Source organism: Mizuhopecten yessoensis, unplaced genomic scaffold, assembly GCF_002113885.1.
Source record: "Mizuhopecten yessoensis strain PY_sf001 unplaced genomic scaffold, ASM211388v2 scaffold10953, whole genome shotgun sequence".
Taxonomy (NCBI): Eukaryota; Metazoa; Mollusca; class Bivalvia; order Pectinida; family Pectinidae; genus Mizuhopecten; species Mizuhopecten yessoensis.
Window position 1 is genome coordinate 88,498 of NW_018408804.1, and position 22,175 is coordinate 110,672.

The 22,175-nt window shown below is 38.0% G+C and overlaps 1 protein-coding gene across 1 annotated transcript in view; it reads left to right on the forward strand.

Annotated features, from left to right (window-relative positions):
* The first annotated feature begins 6,730 nt into the window (after window positions 1–6,730).
* LOC110464068 (5-hydroxytryptamine receptor 1-like) overlaps window positions 6,731–22,175 on the forward strand; it is a 43,066-nt gene continuing 27,621 nt past the window's right edge. The window contains exon 1 of the mRNA XM_021519094.1: window positions 6,731–7,546. Within this exon, the coding sequence (XP_021374769.1) occupies window positions 7,267–7,546 (280 nt within the window). The 5' untranslated portion in view covers window positions 6,731–7,266. The remainder of the gene's footprint in view (window positions 7,547–22,175) is intronic.

Genomic DNA, 22,175 nt, shown 5'->3' on the forward strand with positions numbered 1-22,175 from the left:
TATTTATTTATTAATAACATCCAGCTTATTCCGAATGCATGATTTCCGGTTTTTGTTTACGGATACAGGGAGCTAACTCGATTTGTTCATGTAATGATCACTCGTAAGGGTTCGTTTTATTTTAAAATTACATGCCGGCATTTATTACTGGAGAAAAAATAATGTGTTTTCAAGCCTTGAAATTTGGTGACATTAAGTTGATATACCAGTTTATGTAATCTTAATTGCAATGATGATATAATGATACAATAATTTAAACCCAGAAATTGCGGCTGTCATGTTAGCATATTCTAGATTTCTGTTCAAATATTTATATATTGATACTATATAAGCATTGATTGTATTATTGTATGTATTTTTCATTGGAGACAATATGCTGTCCATCCTGAATATATTTTGCAGATTATGATAAGGTGATAGATTTACATAAGTGTCTAAGACACTTGTTTCTATCATTTCCTATTTTGTGTTTTGTTACAAAATGTTATATATATATAAATATATATGGGGTAAAGAAGTAATTCCAACAGTGTGGACAAGTTTAGGTTGTCAAATTTTCGGAGCGATCCGCTCCTTTTTCAAGACACAGTGAAACAGAACAGTTACTTGTTCATGTACATATACATCATATTACAAGAAGATAGAATTGATATACTGTAATTGAAAATATAGCTATTATATAATTATATATATATATATTGCATATATATGTATATAATTGAAATACTTGAATAAAAGAAAGTTTAAACTATATAAGCATTTTAACAGTATTGTCAATGTGTCAAACCCAAATGCATGAGCCTTGTCATTGTTTGATATCATAGACCTTACAGTTGTGTATGTAAAGTTCTACTCATTATGGCCAATAGCCGTGTCCACGGCTGTGGTTAAATAATAATAATAATAATAATATGTATTCAGGTAAAAGGCAGACATTACACGTATATCACATTTTGCAAATTGGACATAAATTCATCACATAAACCCATGTCATATGCTTTTGCGTATAAACCCATGTTATATGACCTATCAACCCTGTGATTGGTTGTAAGTTTCAATTGTTTCAATTGTGACGTCACGCCTAGGACAAGTACAAGACTTCACAGACTTACGCACTGGAGTCAAAATGACGGCTTTTTACATTTCAAGGTTGCATGACAATTGTCGTTTTACACGAATAAATGCCACAAATCTTCATTTCATGATAAAAAGGATCTTACACTCGTTTCCATTTCATATGAAATTTATGAAACTCGTCAACAATTTTTCATTTTAGCTCGCCAGAGGCGAATTGAAAAATTCTTAGATTCGGTTCATCAATCTCATATGAAATGGAAACTCATTTAAGATCCTATATATATATATATATATGTTATCACAGATGTTATTTATAAGTTATGTATGCCGTAGAACATGTAATCAGTCAGAGTGTTAACAACTGGATTGGATTGTATATTAATAATTTGTAAACATTGTATTTAAAATGTAGCGGAACTGTGCTGGGTCGGTCGTCGGCGACCAGGTAACTCAATTCACAGGCGCATATATATTACCGATATATCTCTGCCCAATTAAATATAAAAGCATAACTCGAAGACTATGAGATGACGCATATCTTTGGGAGGCGATAGTCCACATGTAGGCCTGCACATTGGCTAAAAAATACCATTTACTACAATCTTAAAGACAAAAATACTGTTTAACTGGAAAAAGCACATTTATTGTTCCTCCAATGGAAATTACTCACGGTAGAATGTGTACATATTAAAACAAGAGTTGAGTTTGAAACAAATATCATTTTGACCTCCCTCTAAACTTGGCTAGGACGTTTTGTAAATTTAAAACAGGATAGACATATTTATAACAGATTACCAACCGAAAGTGGAAGATAATATACTTCGGGAAGATAAACTATGTAGTTTGCGAAATATGAACGTTGCACACAGAGTGAGGTGACTGCGCCTTTAAAGTGTCGTAATAGATACAGTATGTCAAAAGTTTACTTCACCGTAACGTTACGATGCAGCCGTGTTGTTTTTCTAGGACTCTTCGGTGATGGCAATTATATATCTCAACTGTTGTGAACAATTAATATACTTACCAGTAGGGGGGGGGGGGGACATTTGTCTAGATATTAATGCGAAAGACCATTTTTTTATTTATTTTTTTACTTTATTCAATTTTGTAACCAACCATGAACTGATATTATTGACAAAACTTAAAGTTGATTGTTAGCGAGATCATAATTTGAAACATACATACATCTCTTAGATTCTATTCGAGTTGTCTCCCTTTATTCGCTTAAAAAACACATTTTCACCATGTCATCACACACACGTCATACCAGGCCAAGGCATCATGGCCCCTCGCCCAACCACATCGTGCTTAGCTAGGTGTCAATAGACACGGGCGTTATCCCGTTGCTCGTGCTAACGGCTCACATATATAGTGATACATGAAGCATAGATTCCGTCGGAGCTAGAAGTTTATTTGGCGCTGTATACGACTTCCATCAGATAAATAAAAACTCCGCACTAATGGTATGTTTTTTACATTCGGTGTAATGTCACGACGTTTGATTTGGTTTAATTTTGTTTAACGTCCTATTAACAGCTAAGGTCATTCAAGGACGTGCCTCTGTTACAGTTTCATTGCAAAGGGTAGGACGTTTACATTACTACTGGAACATTTAGCATGCTAGTCCATCAAGATTCCTGCTGCATGCTTTATCGCATTTTACAAAGCCTCATACAATATCAAATTGTAGAAGTATGGCTAGGCCGAGACTTTTTATGTGATGCTTGGACCAAACTTTCTCCGGTATCATGGGCCGACCTGTCCATAATTGATATCCCCCCCCCCCCCCCCCCCCCCAAAAAAAATAAATCATTTATACAGCAATACTAAAGTTAATGCTAGAATGTTATGTATACCACCATGTGAAGCTGTCTGTGTGTTACACTTATGACATAAATGAGTAGCAATTCGGTTTACAGAAAATCCTCAAAACTAGAAGAAAATGTAAACTTTATTTGTTTTTTTTAACAATTATGAAACAAGTTATTTCAACTTTTATAATCACTCTTGTTGCAAGTGCGCTATTCACTGCGCCACCTGACCACCAGGAAGAAGTGAGATCAAGATGTTATTTTTACCCTCCTAAAAGTATTTTCCTTTTATAATTGAAGTTTCCTCCCTTTGTGTGTGAATATCTCGTCCGGCCAACTAAACTGCTAAAATCCTCAAAATATAAGTATTTGTTCATGACCAAAACTATCAGGGGTAGACAGACTTACCCTGGGGCCAAACTTTCCTGGTCTATCCTATAGTGATATATGAATGCTAAACATTAAGCAGTGTTTTCAAAACAGTCATTCTCCTGTGTATATTTGTAATGAAATATAAGATTAACATTAATTAAATTACTTCAAGAACAATGAAATCGTAATGTTAAATGATTTGATACGGATTTCGTGCACGATTGATACGAGTTCCGAAAAACTCGCCGACATCCGTGCCTCTTTTATCGTTACAGAGTGTTCTGATAAAAGTCATAAGCATGGGAATCGGGATTACCCCAAAAAGGGAGACATCGGGCTTACCCAATGAGGGAGACATCGGGATTACCCCAATGAGGGAGACGTCGGGATTACCCCAATGAGGGAGACATCGGAATTAACCCAATGAGGGAGACGTCGGGATTACCCGAATGAGGGAGACATCGTAATTAACCCAATGAGGGAGACGTCGGGATTACCCGAATGAGGGAGACATCGGAATTAACCCAATGAGGGAGACGTCGGGATTACCCGAATGAGGGAGACGTCAGGATTACCCCAATGGTGGAGACGTCGGGATTACCCCAATAAGGGAGACGTCAGGATTACCCCAATGAGGGAGACGTCGGGATTACCCCAATGGTGGAGACGTCGGGATTAACCCAATGGTGGAGACGTCGGGATTACCCGAATGAAGGAGACATCGGAATTAACCCAATGAGTGAAACATCGGAATTAACCCAATGAGGGAGACGTCGGGATTACCCGAATGAAGGAGACATCGGAATTAACCCAATGAGTGAAACATCGGAATTAACCCAATGAGGGAAACATCGGAATTAACCCAATGAGGGAGACATCGGGCTTACCCAAATGAGGGAGGCGTCGGGATTAACCCAATGAGGGAGACATCGGGCTTACCCAAATGAGGGAGACGTCGGGATTACCCCAATGAGGGAGACGTCGGGCTTACCCAAATGAGGGAGACATCGGGATTAACCCAATGAGGGAGACATCGGGCTTACCCAAATGAGGGAGACGTCGGGCTTTCCCAAATGAGGGAGACGTCGGGATTACCCCAATGAGGGAGACGTCGGGCTTACCCAAATGAGGGAGACGTCGGGATTAACCCAATGAGGGAGACGTCGGGATTAACCCAATGAGGGAGACGTCCGAATACCTGTAACCAGATTTCAGATTTTTATTTCTCTCAGACATACAAAGTATGTAACAAGAGGTCAATATGTATCATATTCATATATATACGAGGGAGAACCCGGAATTACCCTAATGAGGTAGACGTCGGGATAATACAAATGTACCAGTGATGGAGATGTTGGGATACTATCTACTATTGGCTTTATATTGGTTTCATTTATTGCACACCTTGTACCTGGCGTATGGGGGTAGTCAGCTGGCACAGGTGATGGCATATTCGCATTTCACCAAGATGGGTACTCATATGTCCTCCCACATTAACTATCCACTGATCGACAAATCAACGTCAACGTTAAGTTATATTTCAAGGATGCAAATTGAACAGTAAAAGGGGGAAATTATGAGTATTTCTGCAGGAAACATCACTTTACTTAAAATGCAATCATTTTGTGTATATTAATACACTTGACCCCTGTGGTCTTTGTAATTTCAATACAGAATATTAATCATATGTGCTTTTCGATAAAACACTGGCTCTGATTGTGTAAGGACGGAATTTAGTACTTGTATATTGAAAGCTTGGAGAAATTTGTCAGGTTTCGTTCGTACATAATTATGTGATAGACGGACGAGATAGCAATCTCTGGACTTACAGATTTATCCATTTATCACGATCCTTTTGGCTTTTAATCACACGGATGAAAAGTAAAACAAAATTTAAATTACATACAAGTTATAATATTTAATGGCGCTCGCACTGGCCGCGCCCCTTCTTCCATAAATTGGCCTTAGCGTTTTAGTGGAGTACTCTCCGGGGTAGTCCGAATTATTCTGACGTTTTATCGACTTTTTTTTTCATATCGGTCTGTCGTTGGTTAATCGACGACAGACCGATATGAAAAAAGTCGACAAAACGTCAGAATAATTCGGACTATCTCCGGGGGGAAACGGAATCAGCAACCCTGGAGTATTATCGACTAAAACAACAAGATAAATACCAGATTTAGTATTTATCATACATACAGCTGGTTCTGTAGGGAGAGAGGTACTACACAGACAGCCATGTACCTCTTTGTATGTCACACTGACCTAATTCAGAGCATGTGTCCGGTTACAGTGGATTTCTTTGAATTCAGTTACGGTTTGATTTCGGGCGATACGCTAGATATACTATGACATGTCAGAGATGTTCGGTTACTTTTTAATTTTACAATATATTCTTCTATTTAGTTTTAACTATTTTTCAAAGATTGTTTTTCTTATCTCATTTCTCGATGAATCTACCTATATTTCATATGCTAACATTTGTTTTGGTAATATATTGGCATATGAGTTTTTATTAGATAGGATATGAGTTAACAGGAAATGAAAAAATAACAATAAGTAATCACCCTACAGAATGACAATGACGTCACCTAGAGAATGACAATGACGTCACCTTCAGAATGACAATGACGTCACCTACAGAATGACAATGACGTCACCTACAGAGGGATTTCTTTCTTCTTTCTGGCCCAAACATCACGAACTTAACCGAACTGAAGGAAATTCCTTGACTTAAAAAATTTCCAAAATGAAGCATTTATGAAGTTAAGGAAAATTTCCTTAAAATGTGCGGTAAGCGTTCAGTAAACTTCGGTTTTGTTTTCCTTTTCTGTAAATAAAAAAAAGTGACACGTGATGGATTCATAATTTTAAATTACCTTAATTGTAAACAGGGCGCTAAACGCTACAAACCCAACCCAACGAAGTTAATGATGTTTGTGAAACAGGGTCTGTCCTTACATCATTTAGTACAACCCCTCAACCCCCTCAGCCCCTCTACCCCAGGTCCAGCCCCCAACCCCCACAAACAAACTAGGAATTACAAAGTTAACCGATAATTTTTCTCAATTTCTTTCACAGTTGCGTATTTAGTTGAAATATTTATTCAACTGCTCGGATTCATTAACAGATGTAGGTTAATTGGCTTTTTCATTAATCTTTATTTGAAAACAGCATATACCCACTTAATGGAAACACAAATCTATGAAATTAAACATGTCTTTCATGTTTAAATTTGATGGTTAAATGTGATTTTAAAAATGAGTAAACTCGATATATACCTACAATTCGGTATCTATATTCCCCCTTTGTATATATATAGATGTATGTTAAAAAGTCACATTTCTGGTCCGTTAATGCTCATTTATACTGAGTGGAGGTCGCCAAGGAAACGGACACACCGGAACCTAGCGGTTCAGTGATTTTAAATATATTCAAGTAATAGTATATGGCTTGTTTTACAGGGCCGTGATACACAGTCTCCTTGTGCGCGGACTTCCTATGCCTCTATACGTACGGTACATACTGCGGGCTACGGACTATTAAATCGGATCCACTTGACCAATAAAGGGAAAACGTGTAAGTCATGTTACACATTATTGCAACACAATGAGATACTAATAACACGTATTTGAATGGATTGTCATTAATCACTAGCGCCGGGCAGTAGAGGGAGCGTATAGCGCCCGTGTTAACTCGACTACACACAGCGTACGTGTGCGGTTTGTGTTCCTTGTGAGGTTGTGTGCTATATAGATGTGATAAAGTAGACATCGGTTTTACAACTGTATTTATGTGTGATCTTAACAACTGAAAAATGTGTAATTTTACGTCGAGACAGCGCTGATAACAACTGGCGATGTTCTTTGTGAAAAGAGTTAGTAATGTGCCGATGTAACTAGATCTCCACCGCCGTTGTATGAATGAGTTTAAGTCGTGAAGTGAGTTTTAAATTGTGAAATTGTAAATAAAGGATTAACAGTCAGTCCCGAGGGTCTTGTCAGTTATGAACCACACAAACGAGACTGTCCCGGGGGATGAGGCGGACTACGAAGAGGAGAGATACGAGTATATTCTAAAAGCTTGTTTTTTATTCGTAATAATGTTGTGTACTATAATTGGGAATGGGTTGAGTATCGCTGTGATTATCAGAACTAAAGCACTCCGTACTCCGAGTGGGAACTTTATAATCTCGCTAGCCGCGGCCGACATGATGGTAGGGGCTTGTGTCGTCCCTTTATCCTTCGCATCAGCCACTCAGGGTAAATGGATATTCTCAAATGAAGGTAAGAAATAAATCATTCATATCCCCTCATGTTCCCTGTACTTCATAGTAAACTCTATCGTTTATTAGTCGAGGTTAAGAATTTTGCTGGCCCCAGGATTATTTAAAATAACTTTTACGTCGTGTATTTCATTTATTCGAGCTCCGTCCATTAATCCGAAAATCAAAATCAATATTCATTTTCAAAAACTGGAAAAACACTATTGTTCACGACATTTTATCAAAAATACCACGGGTAAAGTGTTACTATGAAAGTGACGGGGTATACTATACTAATTTGTAATATTTTTAGTATTTCTGACAAAAAATAGTGACAACTAACATGTTACACGGATCAATGGAATGAATTCTGAAACATCACCGTTTTAAAGGGGAAAAAAATCGAAGATGTTTCAACATTTAAAGTACACATTATGTCCGATTGTAGAGAAAATATTTCTAGGACACTGTACAAGCAATATAACTTTCTTAAGTGGGAATGTCTCCAACGAATATGACACCCACAAGAGTTCAATCAACGTTATTATTTGTGACAGGGTTTCGTCCTGTATCGCTCGGTTTATGGTTGTGAGTGTGTGTTTACCTTTTCATTGATAATGTGGCAGGTCTGACGTGGAAACGTTTGCCACTTGGTGGTTTTTTTTAAAGAATACACAGCGTCATTTGAAAACCCCAGACCGAAGATGTTTGCACGGCCTGACATCCGGGTCACAATGCAGAATGTGTCAGCCCATGATACCCTTCATCACCAAAAGATATCCTATAATTGTTTAAAGTAGGATTTCCTTAAAGTATTTAAAATGTGTATATATGATATCGCCCGTAATGGAAATACGAGCACATATTGATGTTTCTGTTGAAACTTTATACTCACAATGAACGGCTGTTTTATTTCTTAATATCGGCCCTCTAAACTGCTTCTTGGATAACACACCCACAGGGACATGAGATTCAGATGCAACTTGTTTGTTTGGACCAGGGTTCGAACCCCTGTGTTTGGACCTAACCTGATGTGTACGGAGTTTCAGGGTTGAAGATCAACACTCGTTAAGAAAAGTGATTAAAGTATGCATACCCAATTATTTGGAGAGTCATTTTTACCGAATGTTGATATAAACCCTTACAAAACGGCTCTACTTGCTTTTCAGGCCCCTGTGTACATTTTATATGACGGGAAATGATCCTTGAAAACTCAAACCGGGACACTGGAGTATGTCTTAAATATAATACACTTGTTTACCTCTCTCATTCGATATGAATCTACATTTATATGAGTTTGTTTATCGAGCGGAATGCCAAATAACCAACCAAATATGACAACTTTTTTCAACCCGATCCCTTGATACCAATAAAAGTAGCCCAACTAGGACCAGAACCAATTAAATGGGAGTCTGACACGCGAGGACTGATTGTAACATTGGTAGGGATTCGTGCATAATTTATAGGAGGCGCGTTAATATTTAGCTAAAAACAGCAATACTGTTATGATCGCAACTAATCAAGCCTTTTAATTAAGTTTTAGGATTTTCCAGGTATAGAAATACAATACACATGGCCTTGTCTCCCTATTAAGGTTTTTGCACGGTTTCCGATAACCAATTAGTCATACCGAAAGTCTGGCATTCTTTGATGACGATATTATTTGGAAAAAAAGACGTGTAAACTGTTACTAATTAAATTTATTCTCATGATTGTATTTTTGACTGTAGGTTGGTTATCTCCCCTTTACAAACAGGTGCTATACCGTTTGTCCACTCCATTCCGAGGACCTTTTCATGGTCATGTGATCATGACGTCCAATGACAAATAATTCATGTGATAAATACGCAGTTATCTTAGATAGAAACCATCGCATCATCTCGTACATATGTAAAAGGAGAAAGGTAAAAGTATTTACAGACCTGGATTCGTACCCGGGAACCTCTGAACTCTTAGTAGAACGCTCTACTAATTGAGTAAAGACTGATCGCCAACGATCGACCCAGTCCAGTCCCACTACACTCCTTCTTTTTGTGTCTTAAGACTCAAGAAACCCTATACCACCTTCTGTGGATATATTTCGTTGGGCGTCAAATGTAACAGGAGAAAGGAGAGTTCACGACTACGCCGGGATTCGAACCTGGGACCATCTGAACTCCAGAAGAACGTTCTACCAATTGAGTTACCTTGTCACCGACGATCGACCCAGTCCAGTTCCGCTACACATGTATATTTCTTTAGAAACATTGACCATTTCCGGTCGGCATATTAACGGAAGCAAATATCATTCCGACCATTATTCTGTGACTGTAGTGGACTGTAGTGGACGAAGCTTCATTAAAGACACGTCGCGTACATTGTGAATGTATGTAAAGAATTGTTCATTGATCATCTGCTTCGGGGTCGAGTTCATTTGGTATATATATTACAAAATGTCGTATTGTAGGGTAAACAATAGCATATCATAAATGAATGCATTCAATATAATCACTGTTGTTCTCTCGTGTGACTAGCTACCCAATGTCGCGCAATTGTTTTCAAATCAATTCTTTGATTGCGTTGGGCTTAAAGGACAATCATTATCAAAACATGAAATAAAGTTACTGTATGGTATACACAGACCAGTGGCGGATCCAGAGGGTTCTTTGGGGGCTTCAGGAAAAAACCCAACCTGAGAATTTTCTTTAAAAGTCATGTATTTTCACCATTTTCCTCAACTTTCCCCCACATGGAAACCCCCTGGAAATTTGGAAACTCCCCAGATAGGTCTCTGGATCCGCCACTGCTGAGAGTATAAAGCGAATGAAATTTTGTGATTTACAGCACATGCAGTCATCTTAATTATAAGCTATAAAATTGATTGTATCGACGTTTCATAAAGTAAAGTCATTAAACAAATTGTAGTCGCCCTTCCGATACTAGAGATTGTAACTCCAATAAACACATATTTTCTTGTTTACGGAAAATTCCGATTGTACTAATTGTCGGGAAGTATTTTTGTTCTGCCTTGGGGCCATTGCTGTTGTTTTTACCGGTCGATTTACCCTTTTTAGACACAGGGACCGGATACTTAGTTACATATGTTTAGACTGATATGTAGCCAGTTATATTTCACGTTTTATGGATTCAACACTCGATTAAAAATGCCATTAGGTCGGACGAGATGGGTTTAAGGAGTAAGGGCGTTTTTTTTTTATCTAAACCCTATCAGAACGTTGAACACTATACACTCATCAGCTAAGCTCAAACATACGTCCTGTATCTAATTCGCATGATGACACGTAGTCCATCTATATATGTAAACGACTAGATTACGTAATGTTTCCTATGGATGACCTTGCATGTCGCCCTAACGTCCGACCGGAAATGACGTACCGGCATACACATTAGAAAGGATGTATATCACTGTGTATATATAAATTGTACATTAAACTGCATTCAGCTGAGAGTTTTTGAGCTATAATTAAAGACAAATAGACAGATTGCGTTAACGCGTTCTCAGTCCAATCCAGTAATATTACTGAATTTCATATTTATTCCATAGATTTAACTCTTTGGAAAGTTATTGTCCTGTAATTCTCACAGGATTGCAGACACGTTGAATAACGCGCGTTAGCGAATTCTGATTAATTTTTCTACAGTCCTGTGGGAATTATAGGACAATAACTTTCCAAAGAGGGCAGTTTAATACTTATATTTCCGTTTTTTTTAATTTAAGTTTTTCTTATATTTCCAACCTGTTATCGCTTTTCAGTCTCTCGCGCTGTCTGTCAATGGGACTTATTCTTGTGACGTCACGAGTACACGCGACCGTTCCCGGCAGAAAATATAGTTCGTGGGAATAAACACAAAATCATCAGTTTAATAAATATATTCCACCGTGATGCTATTCACCTTTTTATACAACACAACTACAAAAACTGTTGCGAGTTACATTGAGCATCGGTCAAAACGACGTCATTTTGTCACGACGTCACGAACACGTTCTTCATATCACTACACCAATGGGAATTTTATGAGAGTTATGATCTGATAACTTTCTATTTTGTTTGGTAAGGTTATATAGTGGCAATGCAGAGCAAATGGAAATATATGATTAATAACGTCGACACATTTGTGATGACGTCGCGATGACTATGTCAGAATTATGATCTCATCACCCATATCTTACTTCGGTTAATCTTGTGTGTCGATTCGGTTTGAATGTAAATACTATTTACGGTATTTATAACGTTATTTAAAAACCAATACCAGTATACCAACCAGATAGCAGACGTCTGGTTCACGTGTTGTTCAACGTCTGGTTCACGTGTTATTGAACGTCTGGTTCACGTGTTGTTCAACGTCTTGTTCACGTGTTTTTAAACGTCTGGTTCACGTGTTATTGAACGTCTGGTTCATCGGGTGTTCAACATCTGGTTCACGTGTTGTTCAATGTTTTGTTCATGTGTATAGTTCAATTTTTGAACGGATCAGAAAACTTGTTTATGGGCCAATTATAAGAATACCGATGTTCCGATACTTTGTCCTGGTATTTTATGGAGAGTTTATTATTACATGTATAGCTTGAAATACAATTATGACTCACAAAGCTTTGTCCTTTTCATCCATTGTAGAGAGATCTTATCTCTATGTGTTGGCTGATAACATCCTCGTTACTATGAGGACGGAGAGGCGAGTTCAATGAACCGATGCCTGTATTAAATTTGTCCTATTTTTAACCTTTTTATGGAAGTTAAGTGTAATTTCTTGGAAATTAATGCATGCTAAGTGGGGGCGGGGGCGGTATATTCAAATAAGAACCATATCTATTTCTGGAAATGTTGAATATCTAATTTTTGTCCGAACAATAAGTCGTCATGAAAATAACGATAGCCTGCTGTCTAACTCTTCATACTGATAAAGACCGTCAAACTAATTTAGTTGAGAAACGATCGCTCACTGCGTATATGGAGTGTTACGTAGATACCAAGGGCAGATAACTGAGATGTGGTGTGTACACCTACTGTTCGAGTAAATTATACTATCAGATTTCAGATAATAACTGGGGCCAAATATGTAAAAGTGATAAATGACCACACTGACCTTCAGAATGCACGGATTGACCAGTTCGGCAGCGATAACGCTTACCCTGAAGAATTCACCTATATGTAGTACACAAACAAGCCGCTACTACCATTTACATACCTACATAGGGAACAACAGCTTGTTTGGTTTTCAGTTAAGGGTATATGCTACATATTTGTGATATTGACATCTTATTCGAAAAAGCTCCAAATAAATAAACCCGTAAAATATATTAATGAATGATACTTTAGACTTGGTTTAATAAATGATAACTACACGCGCAATTGGAAAAACTCATGGATACATGTACGTGTAAATAACAGGTAAAATGTGTACGGTAATAGGGCAGTATGTATCCTAAGTATCCTCTAACGCAAAACACAGGTATAATGTGAAAGGTAGAATGCATCCTTAAGGGAGATAACTCTAGCACAAATCACAGGTATAACGTGTAGGGTAGTATGTATCATTAAGGGAGATAACTCTAACGCAAACCATAAAGTTACATTATATTCCCTAGAACAATAACTCCAATCCATATTACAGGTATAATGTGTAAGGTAGTATGTATCCTTAAGGGAGATAACTCTAGCACAAATCACAGGTATAATGTGTAAGGTAGTATGTATCCTTAAGGGAGAAACTCTAGCACAAATCACATGTATAATGTGTAAGGTAGTATGTATCCTTAAGGGAGATAACTCTAGCACAAATCACAGGTATAATGTGTAAGGTAGTATGTATCCTTAAGGGTGTTAACTTTAACACAAATCACAGGTATAATGTGTAGGGTAGTGTGTATCCTTAAGGGAGATAACTCTAACGCAAACCATAAAGATACATTATATTCCTTAGAACAATAACTCCCCCATATTACAGGTATAATGTGTAAGATAACACATATCTTTAAGGGAAATAAGAACAATATGCTGGTAAATGTTCCGTATTAGTGAAATTGTTCGGAAATTCCTGTTAATATCAGTCTTGGTAATCATTTGAAGTGGTAATTCATCAAATTACCGAAATGTCTCGGGACCGCCGGCGTATGATTAAAGATGGCGATTTTCTTATCACAGATAGGGCATGCCTGGCCGCGTACTAAACACTTACTCTCTCAATATTTCATTATAAGATTTTATAGTAATGAGACTTTCTCACTGAAATCCAATGGTTCGGTAAAATATCCGGAATATATGGTTACATTATAGATTGTGTGAAATTATTAGCCATCATCAAAATCAATCATATTTTTCGACCGGAATTATTTATCCTAACGCAAGTGCACGTTTTGTTGTTGTTTTTGTTTTCGTTATATAAATCGCGTGAAAGATTGTTTAATTGATTAAAATAAAACATCATCGTCATTCGTTACTCATGTAAATGATGTGCAAACGTATTAAAAAAAACCACCATATTTATTGTTTTCCTGAGAACCATCGTTTGTTTTTTGTTTGAAAAACGAACAAACAGGCATCTTTTAAAGATACTCTTAATTATATCATCAACATAACCCGTTGTTCTATGATATGACCCTGACACAAATTAATCAACCACGTATAGATTCATTTTATTCACATGAAATATTTAAAAACGATTCTAAAATTGAGAAATGAGCTACATTCGTGAACAATGAACCGGAAGCATTAACTGTGGTCTAAGGCCGGAAGAGATGTAGACTTTCGGAACTCCTGCGTGATTCGTATGACAAACAGTTTTGACCTCCCAGTACGTCTTATGTTGGAACAATGTACCTATACTACTCGGAAGGAATGGCCGTAGTAGATCGGTCATTCCTTCTCCACTTCCTCGATGTCCTCCTGGTCAGGTGTATTATATATACAGATGACGCTAATCTTAGACTTCTCACATTAGCTTCTTAGCTTAAGGGATTTTACACCTCAGGTAGGACTTCGATAGATAATCTAACGACAACAAGAGCAATGTGTTGTACTGTAATACACTGTCCCTGTAATATACTTTGTAGAGAGAAGCTTTAACTTCCTTTTAAAACCTAAAAAACGCATCTATGCCGACTGTACAGTACATACCTTATAGAAAAGATAACTTTGTTTAGCTGTTCTTATGACGTTCGTGGCGTAATTATCACGTGCAGTGAAGATTACATTGTACTTCAATCTCTCTGTCCTTTTAGATGAGAATATGAAAAATGCTACGGTTTTACGTTACGTTTGAGGACGTAATGATAAATGTGTCTGCTTTTAATTTAGTTGTCTTTTGTTCTTGTTTATTATTGTTTACTTGTTTTTTCGGTCAATCATACATGATTCACGCGTGATTAACTCTACCAAACGACCTGGGGCGGACACAAGTTATATATATAGCCGGCATGTAAAACCGCAGTAATAATTAACGGTACCACAAACCTGTCACACCTGTTTTCACCTGTATACAGGTGTGGTGATTTAATAATGCGTTACATTTTATGGTGACGCTATAAGTTGACATCGAGTAGGCCGACAAATACGTTTTACAGACACATGCAGACAGAACGAAATTATAACCATTAAGTCAAAGAATATATATCTCCTGGTAAAATGTTTCTTATCTTTGATCTACATGTAAGCTTGTGTATTAAGCCCCAGATATATTTATGATTCTGTGTTGGTGTATTGAAAAGAAATTCCGTTTTATTTAAACTAAATACCATGACCTTTATCCCTTCTTTCAACACACAACATGACATATATATATATATAACTGTGGTTTAGTTGGGGCGCCCTGTACTATTCCCTCAGGGTGCAATCTCAAATGGTAGCTTCAAAATAGTCGCAAACTGATAAAGCAACATGATCGTTTTTCTCTATTTTACTCATTGGGGTAAACATGCTTCATTACAGTAGCGTGTACCTCCATTTTAAAAGAGTTCTACACTTCAAAGCATATAAATGAATTTATGAATGATCATTTGAACAGTTCGTTAATTGATAACAATTTTAATATAATGTACAGAACAATACAATGTCAATTGTCCGGTAATTCTAATAAACAAATTTTTGTTAAAAGATATAGAGGGGATATTACTCTAACGTAACGAACAGAAATAACATGAACAGTAGCATGTGTCATTAAATATAACAGTGCGCGTTAAGAGCCATCCAGGAGCTGGGTTGATATATTATTGCCGGCACCGAGACATCCCCGGTAAACCGGAAGTCGATCGCAGCCATCTTGTCTGTTTATTGGCTTATATTCGCGATCGCCTAGTGTGACTAATATTGCGGCATACGTCACTCCAGAGCTTTTTTATGCATGATTGGGGGCCGATAGAGGTCCAATTTTCAAAGCAAAAACCAGGGCCTGAATTCATGAAACCATTCTCATGCTCAAGCATGGATTTTGTGCTCAAACCATCTTTCTGGTAACTCACTTAAATCATGTCAAACGATCAAAAAGTCAAATGTAAACATTGACAACACTATTTGACTTTAAGCATTTCCAAATCATTGACAAGATAGTATTTCATTATCAGTTCATAAACGGAACAAGAAAACTTCGGTTTGAACACAAAAGCCATGCTTGAGCATGAGAACGGTTTCATGAATCCAGACTTCTTTTTTTTATGTTCAAATTGTATTATATTCCCCCATCTTCTTTTGGGAGGGATGTCAGGGTAAGGGTGACCCGGGTTCATCCCTCTCACATAGCATAGCCACACGCAGGAAGCCTCTTTCCCTTCCTTCTGTTTTTCTTTTTCATTTCTTCTCTCAAACTCAAAATCCAAACCAATCCAAACCAATCCAAACTTAAAAATTCTCAAAGGAATGCTTGTTGACTTGTTGAAAGTTTGTTGAAATAATTCTATAAATTCATATCATAAACATTAACTATGTTTCTGTTATTTTACTTGTGGCCGCTTATTTCTTTCCAATTCCAAAGCCGGAGGTCCATTGTAAGTAAAGAAAAAGCTTTGCGCGTTATGGTTTTCTGACAACAGGTGATCGATTGGGTAACTTTGGTAATACTCTAACAGGTAGAGGACTCCTTATTGTGAAATCTATTAAAACACATCATTTTACAGGAAAAAAACTGAACACATTTTTATACACCATTTTTCGTTAGGACATCATTCTTCTACACCATTTCTGACAGGCTGATGAAAACCGATACGCGCTCTAGACTTCGATCCCTGTTCTGGATATAATTCTTTATATCGGTCTTTGATAAAAACAGCTAAAAACCAAAACCTATCTGCAAAGTTCTCGATCTAGGGAAGGTGATACTTATGTTGTAGATCTGGGGAAGGTGATGCCCGCCTTTGTTTGTATGTTAAATACTTATGTTGTAGATCTGGGGAAGGTGTTGCCCGCCTTTGTATGTATGTTAAATTCTTATGTTGTAGATCTAGGGAAGGGGGTGCCCGCCTTTGCATGTATGTTAAATACTTATGTTGTAGACCTAGGGAAGGTGGTGCCCGCCTTGGCGTGTATGTTACATAGTTATGTTGTAGATCTGGGGCAGGTGATGCCCGCCTTTGTATGTATGTTAAATACTTATGTTGCAGATCTAGGGAAGGTGGTGCCCGCCTTTGCATGTATGTTACATAGTTATGTTGTAGATCTCGGGAAGGTGATGCCCTCCTTTGTATGTATGTGACATAGTTATGTTGTAGATCTAGGGAGGGTGATGTCCGCCTTTGTATGTTTGTCAAATAATTATGTTGTAGATCTGAGGAAGGTGATGCCCGCCTTTGGATGTATGTTACATACTTATGTTGCAGATCCAGGGAAGGTGGTGCCGGGCTTTGCATGTATGTTACATAGGTATGTTGTAGATCTGAGGAAGGTGATGCCCGCCTTTGGATGTATGTTACATAGTTATATTGTAGATCTAGGGAGGGGGATGCCCGCCTTTGTATGAATGTTAAATACTTATGTTGTAGGTCTGAGGAAGGTTATGCCCGCCTTTGTATGTTTGTCAAATACTTATGTTGCAGATCCAGGGAAGGTGGTGCCCGCCGTTGTATGTATGTTACATACTTATGTTGCAGATCCAGGGAAGGTGGTGCCGGGCTTTGCATGTATGTTACATAGTTATATTGTAGATCTAGGGAGGGGGATGCCCGCCTTTGTATGGATGTTACATACTTATGTTGTAGGTCTGAGGAAGGTTATGCCCGCCTTTGTATGGATGTTAAATACTTATGTTACACATCTAGGGAAGGTGGCGCCCGCCTTTGTATGAATGTTAAATACTTATGTGGTAGATCTGGGGGAGGTTCTGCCCGCCTTTGTATGAATGTTAAATACTTATGTGGTAGATCTGGGGGAGGTTCTGCCCGCCTTTGTATGTTTGTCAAATAATTATGTTGTAGATCTGAGGAAGGTTATGCCCGCCTTTGTATGAATGTTAAATACTTATGTGGTAGATCTGGGGGAGGTGGTGCCCGCCTCTGTATGTATGTTAAATCCTTATGTTGCAGATCCAGGGAAGGTGGTGCCGGGCTTTGCATGTATGTTAAATACTTATGTGGTAGATCTGGGGGAGGTTCTGCCCGCCTTTGTATGAATGTTAAATACTTATGTGGTAGATCTGGGGGAGGTGGTTCCCGCCTTTGTATGTATGTTAAATACTTATGTTGTAGATCTAGGGAGGGTGATGCCCGCCTTTGTATGTTTGTCAAATACTTATGTTGTAGATCTGAGGAAGGTTATGCCCGCCTTTGTATGTATGTTAAATACTTATGTTGTAGATCTGGGGAAGGTTATGCCCGCCTTTGTATGTATGTTAAATACTTATGTTGTAGATCTGGGGAAGGTGGTGCCCGCCTTTGTACAGTATGTTTGATACTTATCACAAGCCTGTCAGAAATCGTTCTCATCACGGCTGATAAATTTATCGTTTCCCTCCAGATATCGGGATAATCAATCATAAACGACCGCATACATTTGGTACTTTCTCACCCGACACGATCTACGTATTGTATAGAGATACTGATGCTGAACACTTGATGTTAAAGTAAACTTATATATACAAAAAAGTACAGAAAAAGCTAAAAGACGTCACGTATGAAATCTCTGTTCTGGTAGAAATTCTAGCCACATGTGACTTGTACTGAAGCCTATTTTAGACACGTCCGAACGTTGATGAACTGATGACGTCAATGGACAATTACATTATGTACTTAACACAACATTTCAAAATATGCTTACAAACGTTTATAGAAATGCTCTTAACTTAATCACGCATTAACGTTATACACTCATGGTTAGTCATACAAAATTAAACCTCGCCTCTGTTTATTCCATTGTTTTAGTGTGACTAGTTTTAATGAAACTATATAGACGGAACAGCAGTCAAAAATCGTAGTCATTGGAACGATTGATTTCAAGGCGTATACAACGTTAAGTGGGGTGTCAAGCGTCAAAGTGAACGTGATGTAAATGTACAATGATTGGACTAGGTCAACCAATCAATCGTGTCAGACAAAATGAAAATTATTTTTGAGGTGACGATTGTTATTTGCAGTATTGTCAGAGGACCAGAATCATTCGATGAAATATGATATCCAAAATAACAGACGAACGGTAATTGTTGTATTTCGTGCTAAAAACTATTGTGGAAAACAATGAGTCCCATTTTGGATGTAGTTATTTCCCTTGCCGTAATTAGAAGGAAAGGCGTCGATATACGATCCATTATGAATGTTTTGTCAGTAATAACAGTAAACACGAACAATAGCAGTAACGCGATATACAAACTGTTTATATGTTGTGAAGATTAAACGCAGTGTTATCACCTATATCAGGTTTACCGTCGATGTGGGTTATGATCTCGCTGGGATTCCTACAGAACTGGGCTGGTGAGTCAGTTCAATCCCAAGTTGTTGTTTTTTACGTTTCCGCCACAAAACTACAGTTAAATCGCAAGACAGCTCATAACGGACACCTACATGTAAGATACCAACTACGTCATAGAGAAACATAGCATTCAAGTTAGAAAATCTTCCTCTCCGTAACTGTAATGGCCAGACCATAAGTCAGTGTAGCTTAGGAGTTTGATTTCACTTTAGTACCTTTTGGAAGTATTTGAGTGAGAGGTGAGGTGGGGGTTTGGTGGTGGGGATGGGACACACCAGGGGTTAAAATTCAACATACATGTATATATTGTATTTCTGATCATTTTTTTAAATTATTTTAAATATCATATTTACTGTCCCTTTTATTTTCATATACGCCTCCACCACTAAGTCGCAGGTTCGAGGCCTACTTGGGATAGTCGCCAACGACCTGTCGCAGGTCGGTAGTTTTTTCTTCTGGTACTCCGGTTTTCCTCAATCACCAAAACATGGCACGTCCTTAAATGACGATAGCTGTTAATAGGACTTAAAACACAAACAAGCAAAATCAATGTTCTCCAGAGTCCTAATGCCTAGCTAGTGGTGAAGTCCGATACAGGCTGAACGCGGTGTTGTTGAATGTTTATGTCGGTTTGAACTGCCGTGACTGGCATGGCAATTTGTATATTTACATTCTAAACATTTAGTCATCAGTCATAGGATTTTACACGCTCTCTGATAACTCCTGTGTTTCATGTGTGTGTATTAACAATACAAATGTCAAAGTCATTTAAGTGTTTGGTTGAAAGCCATACCCAACATTAAGTGAAGTGGAATGTCAAGCGTCACATTGAAAAGTACAAAATAAATTTATTCCAAAAGTTCGTGACAAAAATCATAAAAACATATGTGTGGGTGTTCTATAGGAACGTTCGAAAGCTGGGGCTTACAATACCGGGTGCCATGAACATTATTTAGCACAGGAACCATTCCAATCTTTCCTAATTGTCATGGGACGAGAGGATTCAGGGCCACATACTTGTGTTAAAGATTAATCAAGGATCCTGTGAATTTTCCGGATTATCGTGACGTTTATTCAGCACGTCGTTAAATCTATTCAGAATATCGTGATGTCAATATAAAATGTTGTGGAGTTTATACGGAATATCTCAGTGGTGGGTTTGATGTTTATTCGGATTATCTCGGATGTTATTCACACTATCTCGGGGCATACATGTCTCGGAATGCTCTGATTCTGCACAAGACTTTTTTCTACAGACAAATAATTATAAATTACCTATAGTTCAGCAAGGCTCGCCCACATCATTTCCTGTTTGATTGTTTGCTGGGTATCTGAGTTCCCTACCAGACGTCAGATAACTCCGCCCCTTCGTCAGACAGACACATTTACTCCCCTTGAACACGGACACTTTCAGCTGTGTTGTCGACAGCGACTGAAACACGTACTTCGGAGTTTTATGGCCGCTTGTAGCAGCTGTCACTACTCTTTCATGTTTTTAAAACCTTTTTTTTCTTGTTTCTTTCGAATTCCTGTTCGATAAAAAAATGTAAATATGTACAACTGCGTCAGGAAGAAGATTTGAACTTCAACTTTATACGTCAACTTTAGTAAACAGAATTTATATATCTGTAATATGGAAACTCGCTAGAGTCATGTACGATATTAAAGTCGACGTGTAATATCAACATCGTGAAGCTCGTGGAAAAGGGTGATTGAGTATGGTTGTACGTTATATACCCGGACTATAAACCGGGTTAGCTACGTTATACACGGATTATAAACCGGGTTAGCTACGTTATACATGAACTATAAACCTGGTTAGCTACGTTATACATGGACTATAAACCTGGTTAGCTACGTTATACACGGACTATAAACCGATTTAGCTACGTTATACACGGACTATAAACCGGGTTAGCTACGTTATACACGGACTATAAACAGGGTTAGCTACGTTTCACACGGACTATAAACCGGGTTAGCTACGTTATACACGGACTATGAACCGGGCTAGCTACGTTATACACAGACTATAAACCGGGCTAGCTACGTTATACACGGACTATAAAACTGTTTAGCTACGTTATACACGGACTATAAACCGGGCTAGCTACGTTATACACAGACTATAAACCGGGTTAGCTACGTTATACACGGACTATAAACCAGGTTAGCTACGTTATACACGGACTATAAACCGGGTTAGCTACGTTATACACAGACTATAAACCGGGTTAGCTACGTTATACACGGACTATAAACCAGGTTAGCTACGTTATACACGGACTATAAACCGGGTTAGCTACGTTATACACAGACTATAAACCGGGTTAGCTACGTTATACACGGACTATAAACCAGGTTAGCTACGTTATACACGGACTATAAACCGGGTTAGCTACGTTATACACAGACTATAAACCGGGTTAGCTACGTTATACACGGACTATAAACCAGGTTAGCTACGTTATACACGGACTATAAACCAGGTTAGCTACGTTATACACAGACTATAAACCTGGTTAGCTACGTTATACACGGACTTTGAACCGGGCTAGCTACGTTATACACGGACTATGAACCGGGTTAGCTACGTTATACACGAACTATAAACCGGGTTAGCTACGTTATACACGGACTATAAAACTGGTTAGCTACGTTATACACGGACTATAAAACTGGTTAGCTACGTTATACACGGACTATAAACCGGGCTAGCTACGTTATACACGGACTATAAACCGGGTTAGCTACGTTATACACGGA